The following is a 7,751-nucleotide window of genomic DNA, read 5'->3' as shown; positions in this document are numbered from 1 at the left end:
GTCAGATGAAACTTAAGACAAGATATGTTCCAAGTCAGCAAGAAGTTGTCACATTGAAAATAATGTTCTCACATTCGGTCTACAAAAGTTCATGTAATGCTTCTATATCAGTTTAGTCGACTGAGTGTTGCAGGGATACATACATAAAGCTCTTTAATTGTTGAAATGACAAAATTAATAGTTTAATTTAGTATTAAGATAATATTTTAGTTGCAGATGAATTGAGATGCTTGTTTATTGCTGAAATGATAAAGGTAAAAGATAATATCTTAGTCGCAGATAGATTGTGAGCTAAGGAGAAATTAAAATACACAAGTGTGTATATCATCAGTAGAGAATAATTAGACATTATAAGTTACCTGATTTATAGTCATATCAGACACATGACTTGAATGGGCCCATCTTAGGAATACGTACAAAATTACATTTATGCATATATGCCACAGTAGTTAGTTGGTGTCGGGTTGTAGGTATCACCGTATAATGTTGGTGTAGGCATCTTGGACTATGCCAAGATCAGGTTGCGAGGTCAAACTGGTTGAAGCAGTACAATATGTAGAATATTATAAAGATGTTGATCTTATCTGAAAGTTAGATCGATATGTATAGTAACCAGTGGAAAAGTAACCAGTGGAAAAGATATTCCACAAACTTCAATTTGATAGAATAGGACTATAGTGGAACCTCGTTACAGCGAACTTCACGGGACCAGAAAATGTTCGTTAAAATTGATAGTACGTTATATTCAATGTGAAATTAATGAAATTGTCTTATTTGGGACGAAATTATCCGATGTATCATTGTATCAAAGTTTGTTATAATGACGTTCCACTGCATTTCAGATATCAGATGCAAGATTTTGAAGATTTCATATTTTTTACAGTGCCATTTGTCACTTTTATCACATTTAATCACACGAAGGAAGCAGGATTTTACATTTTTTCATTCCAAAAACAGAATTTTTGCACATTTTCACACAAAATGTTTCAAAAGGGTATATAGTCTTGTGTCGATACACCGCCAGCCCCGCTAATCACCATAATTTTTCAAAATACGGAACACCTGTAATAACATACATGTATTACAAAATCCCGATTTACTGACATATCGCCAAAATCATGAATTCCTGATGTTGACGGTGTATCTAGGTATAAATGTATATCTAAGGGGATTTCTATGGTTATATGCTAGAAGTGCATAGTTCAACATGATTAAACACAATATGAAAATTTCCGTCATAATTAGGGTCCACAAATTAATGACCGACACTAGTCCACGTAATGTTCATGTACTATGCACTATCTAGGGCGAAAGCAGAGCCTAGAGATAGAAGAATATACCGGTATACAGCCTATAAGGAAAACTACAGAGAAATTTATCTGATGGCAAGAATTTTCAAAAGATTTCACATACAAATGTAGTATTGAAAACCTGCACAGTTTTTCACACAAAAGTTTACCTTTCAGAAATCACGATGTTTCCCATTTTCCACATGCATCGATCTATCTTATCACTGCTACGTATTTTACCATGTGGAGGCATTAATGGATAAGATTCATCGATGTAAGCGGCATGTTTTGTAGATACTGCAGTCAGACAGATGATATGAACAATTATTGAACCTCTTGAATAGCTTATTTAACGAGGGCTGAAAAAGGTCAATAATTAAGTAATCAGTGGTAGTTATTAAATCCTTTAAACAGCAGGAACATCTAACTTACCTTCTTATAAATTGTGGAAGCAATGCATGTTCTTCAATATGGAAGAACTTATAGTTTAGCAGCTGGTGAGTGATGTTAAGTCACTGCACCAACCTAATGCATGCGACATAGGCAAAGCTAGTCACGCTGCGTGCAACTGTCCATTTAAGGTGGGACAGCTACACCTCAATGGACAGTGTCAGTCCATTGAGGTTTTAATTAAGTCATCCAGATGTTATTTGATTTCACAGGTTGTTCATAAGGTGTTGATCATCTGAGCAAGCATAATCTGTTTAACAAATTGTCTGGAAAATAAACATTGTTTCTTTGATTGGTCAATACATATGTAACGAAATCTAAATTATCCTATAGTCTTATTTGCATATTATTGATCTATTTACAATTGAATCCACTTAAACACAATCAGGGAGGCACAGATTAAAGGTGGAGCTAATTAGTCAATTATGACAATTTACTGGTATCTATTGTATCATTATATCATCAAGTTATTGATATATTTACAATTTATCTATTTCATTCTAGTTCAGGTAGTATCCCATAGGAGGTAGTCTCATCTGGTTCTAAATATGACGCTCGGAAGACAGTTGCCTAGTTTGACGTGTGTGTTTGCAGGATGGTGTATCATCATCTCTGGAATAGTATCACAGACTTTAATTTCATAATGAGCCATATCAAAAAAATAATTTTGCTGTAGAAAACATTAAAAATTAGTATGCATAAACATTTTTCAATATAGGAAGTTAATAAATATGTATAAGAATATGTTATTTTCTAATAATCGTTTTGTATAAACAAAAGCAATATTGAAAAATTAGCTGTAATTACCAATAATTTGTTGGTGGTAAATGCCAATCTGTCATGAATATTCATTTTCTTTGCGATCACGATCCATTTATATGATAACATCTTCTGGTAATCAATATCAACAGCTTTGCTCTGAAAATACATTTTAAATACATGTACATTCATAGATTTGGAAGGTCAGAGTGAAACCGCGCTTCGGTGGTCTGATTCCTGTTGGAGAAAAATTACAGTGCATTTAATTGGTGTGAAATCCTAGGGAAACTATATCGTGATGACTGTAGAACATGGGTACTATATGAACGTGCGGTCGCGCAAAACCAGTGACATAAACATGATCGACAAGTGTTCCAGCATTGGTGGTTGGCATAGTAACGCATTGTGTATATCCAAATGTTTCAAGCATATTTGCAACACTGGATGATATTAATATATTTTCATTGAAATCACCAACAATAGCTATTTGATCGGAATGTGATTTTAATTCACGAATAACATCTCTCAGAGCCACTTTGAACTGAGTTACATTGTAAGAAGGAGGACGATATATGACTGCAAATGCTATTCCGGTTTTGTGATCCTTTATGGCTATTCATTCAATATTTTTAGTTTGAAGTGGAATCTGGTCATATTCTGATGTTATTTTTGCAAAAATTCCAACACCACCGTGAATCTGTGTTTGCAGTTCATGATCAACATCATAACTCATAGATCTTGTCTGATGGTGGAAGTCATATCCCTGAATGTCGACACTGTTGTGATCATCAGTTAACCAGGTTTCAGTGACACAAATATAATCTATTCCTGAAAGCCTTTCATCATTAGCGATATCATTATAGTGGGCGGGTAAACCTTCAGTATTATGTAGAGCCATAGTGAGTATACACTCGTTACATAGATCATTTTCAGTTTGTATGAACTGAGTCATATTTTCAATGCTAGGTTTAATCAGCTTATTGCAAAAAATTGCTTTGGGTGAATAATCTTCAATAACTAATCCTTCAATAGATGTCACTCGAATCAGTGCTACGTATGCCTGTCCAGGTGACAAAATCTTTTTCAACGACACTACAGCATTTTGTGTTGTAACTCCTTGAACTTTATGAACTGTACAGGCCCAAGCTAATTTCAAAGGGAATTGACGACGCACGCCTTTTTCATTGCTGATTCCTCAACTCGTACTATTGGCGTACTATTTTCAGGCAAATCAGAAACAATACGAATTACGTAGTTCTTTACTGATTTTTTTATCATCAAAAATCACATACACTGTAGTGCATTCCTGGTTATCACCAAATGATATATGGGACACAGTGCCGAGTACTCCATTCACTAGTCCATCTGAAACATTGATATTTTTAGTCAGCATAACTCTTGCATTAATGGCTAACAGTAAGCTTTTCGCTAATGACAAGCTTTTATTGCTTATGTAGTAGTTAACTTTTTTTATCAATCTGCCAGTTCTTGGATCTTTAGTCAAATCATGTGCTGCAATCTCAACAATGTTGGTGCAATTCTCTGTCAACATGGCTGTATTAACGTCGTCCACTTGTTTGTTCGTCGAGTATATACCTAAAGCAGAAGTGCTGGTTTCACCTGTAACTCTTGCTTTCATCGAAGGGTCATCTGTATCTGTTAGGATGTCTTCTTTCTTTTTTGTTCTTAGTCGATTCAAAATTGCTGCAAATTCACCACCCTTTTGACGCATTATTTCTTGTAATTCTACAATTTCAAATACATCAGTCCATAAATCAACACCGTTATCAGGCGGAGAATTAAGTGGTTTACCTTTGACTGGAGGCAGTTGATAGAAATCACCCACAGCTATAACACTGACATTACCAAATGGAGAATAATCAGGACATTGTTTTATTTGTCTCAATCTGCCGTGTACATAACCAAGCATATTATGATCAACCATAGATATTTCATCAATTATCACTATTTGGTGACTGTTGAACTTCACACGCAATTCAGATATTTTGTCATCGCTCAAAGCTACATACTCCAATGTTAATTGCAAATGTATTATGAATTGTAGTAGCTCCGATATCGTATGCGGCGACACCTGTTGGTGCAGTCAAACAAACAGTTATGTCATCAGGGTTTTCAGCAGTTGGAGCAAGAATTCTTGATGCCTCATAATTGATAGCTTTAATCGGATGGGATTTTCCTGTACCTGCTCCACCAGTTACGAATACATGAACTGGTTCAGGGTTCTGATCATTACGAATATCAATATACCACTGTCTTACTTTATAGAATACATCTTTCTGTTGATTGTTTAACGATCGAATTATTTTCCACGCAGCGTCTTTTGAGAGGGACGAATTTGAATTCTCGATTGCATAGTTTCCTGGTGATTTTGTTCTGTGGAATTCTGTAAGTCAGGTATATCATTCGGATCATTTTCATTGTCAACGTGTGAATTAGGCTGAGATTCAGCAATTGCCTCATGTCTATCATGTTCACATTCCGGTGCAATTTGTGCCCACGCATCCTCGTACTCATCATTTGTATTCAACATTTGTTGCGCCATGTCAAATGTTTCAATATCTGCTTCGAACCAACTGCGATGTTTGTCTACAATATGTTTAACAGCTGTTAATGGTGCTGAACCTATACATACATGTCCGGTTTCATAGAAAACTTCGAATGTTTCAAAACCTAGTGGTTTTAATTGTTCATCACAACGATATGGCAGAAATAATTGTAGACTGGTTTGATGATGTTTTGTTTTTGAAAATCTAGCATACCTGACAACAGCTGGAGCTGTGTTTGTTCTCTTTCTGATATATCCACTCTCATTTTTCAATGCTATGCTGCTGTCATTCATTTGAGATTTTGCAAGAATCCGATATTCAGAACAGAATTGAGCCAGACACATTTGTTCAAATACCTCATCATCTGGTCGATTTTGATATCGTTCTACGATGCCAGTCATCCATACATCATCATCAGTCAAATCCTGACTAGCGTTTTTAGATTGTAATACGCTCAGAGGTTTACTTAATTTAATGATATTGTCACCAGTAGGAATGAACTGAACTTTTCGGGATCCTTGCTTCATTTTAAGATTACAAACTCGATAAACTGCTTCTTGAGCCGACACCTCACGATTATGGAGATAAGTTGAACCTAAAGATTTCATGGCTTGTTTAGCACTTTGATTATTATCTGCAGCCTCCGCTTTCGTGTGTTCTAATAAAAGACCCATTTCTCGTTCACTCTTTGAGATGTATGATACAATGTATACTACACATGCGAATGCATCAGTCTCATATTGTATATCCATATTAGCATGCCAAGCTCTCAATAATGATGGATTATATTGATTTACCCAACATTCATTTGGTTCCCTTTTCAAAACAACACTATTCTTACGCGATAAACTACGATAAGCTTCTTCAAACATATCCTGTGAGATACCAATTGATCTGAATAGTGATTCTGTAGTTGTTAAATCAGTGTTTTCTTTGTTCAGCAATTCCCATACGTTTTGTAATATTTCTTTTGCTCGATCAGGACTCATAGTATTGCTAGCTGCCTCAATTTGTTCATTTAATTTTCTTCATCATCTGATTCATCAGTACATGTTGGTGGTGGGGTTTCATATCTTTCTCGAGTCAAAAATGTTTGTAATGAAGGATTCTTCAGGAAATTAAACCTACATTTAGTACCTTTCTTGCGGCATGATTTTGAGTGTCTTTTGCTGTGCATTTGGACGCTGGTTACAGTTTCATGTAGTTCAGGATCCTAAGATTCATGAGGTAATTCACAGGTGATATATCGATCTACAAATGCAGTGACATCAGCGTCGTCATCAATTCCTGATTTAGGTGCGTCTTTTACCCATATTAGTGCATGTACATGTGGGCTGCCTCTCATCTGGAATTCAACTCGATAAAGAAAGTCTTGAATATCACCAATAGGTTGTGCTGGGGATTTGATAACATCATTAAGGAATATATGAAATCTGTGATCAAACATACGTGCAGCAGTGACAGGATTGCGTCTCAAAATACCACATTTCTCAGACCATGACAATTCACTAACTAGTTTACTGCATCCATCGATTCGCATTATAGCTTCTAAAAGTTCGTCCCATCTCATTTCAGCAGCGGAGAATGACAGGAAAAATGTAGGGACACCTAATTGTCGAACCATAGCCAATAAGTCTTTCTGAGCAGCCTGCCAGAATGGTGGTGTTCCTCTTATTGGTTTCAAAAATTTGTAGCCATCATTATGCTTAAAGATATCATTCACATCTTCCATATTTCTTAGACTATCCAATCCAACACTGAGTGATTCGTTCATCCCGAACATCATGATAAGTGAATCTTCCATTAGGAAACAATGTGGGGAATGATTTGGCTTCATTTTCTTTGTCAGTTAATATTTGTATTGGGCAGTTATTTTCAGCTGGTGCAAGGCACAAAATATCATTGAAGTGTGCATCAAGAATTTCTTGACCAGACCAATATCAATTGGCTGTAGACATGAATTCATATACATTCCGTGTAGATTTTCGGCATCGGTTTCTTCTTGTGAATCAGTTCGATTCGTTTCCATATCCGTTTGACTCTTATCAGTAGATAAGGAATCCACGCAGCTTTCCACTATATTGGTTGACAATTCATTAGTTGAGAGCACTTCAAATGCTGATTCTTCATCAATTTTTTCGAGACAGTTAGTCCAGTTATGGTTCAGTTCAATGTCATGATAGTGTGTATTGAAAGATTTTAAAGTGGTAAGAGCATCCATGATTTTTTTCTGGTCGACAAACTGATACTGATAGTGACCCTTGTACGTCAGTTTGCGTTTCAATTTAGCTTTCATCATTTGATCATCAGATGAATCACGAGGTAAAATTGTAGTAGTTTTTTTTACATCACTTGGCACACACACAACAGGCCCATGACAACCATGCTGCCCTTGCCTTGGTAAAGCGATCATCTTAATAAATGGAATGTTTATTGCAATAAGATGCTCTTCCAATGGATTCAGATTTGATAATTCCCTTGGAACTGTATCTAACTTCAAATTATTGCAAGCAGCCTCACATGGTATCTTTGCCATCAATAACTTATTATGACAATTATGACAAATCCACTGCTTAATTGAGGGTACATTTTTCATGGTGCATGGTACTGAACAATCCTGATTACAGGCATGTAGATATGTATATGTTATACATTTCCGCGCAACTTCAGCATGTGTAGGTCCACG

At 35.9% G+C, this 7,751-nt stretch overlaps 1 protein-coding gene across 1 annotated transcript; it reads right to left on the bottom strand.

The window, feature by feature from the left end:
• Window positions 1-3,114: 3,114 nt before the first annotated feature.
• LOC141904339 (ATP-dependent DNA helicase PIF1-like) lies at window positions 3,115-4,428 on the bottom strand. The gene is made up of 2 exons (XM_074792925.1): window positions 3,750-4,428; window positions 3,115-3,629 (listed from the first exon to the last, which is right to left on the bottom strand). Exons 1-2 carry the CDS (start codon window positions 4,426-4,428, stop codon window positions 3,115-3,117), a joined length of 1,194 nt encoding a protein of 397 aa, XP_074649026.1.
• Window positions 4,429-7,751: the final 3,323 nt, after the last annotated feature.

This window comes from Tubulanus polymorphus, chromosome 4 (genome assembly GCF_964204645.1).
Source record: "Tubulanus polymorphus chromosome 4, tnTubPoly1.2, whole genome shotgun sequence".
Classification (NCBI taxonomy): domain Eukaryota; kingdom Metazoa; phylum Nemertea; class Palaeonemertea; order Tubulaniformes; family Tubulanidae; genus Tubulanus; species Tubulanus polymorphus.
Note: the sequence above shows the minus strand (reverse complement) of the source record. Positions and strands in the feature narration are given on the sequence as shown.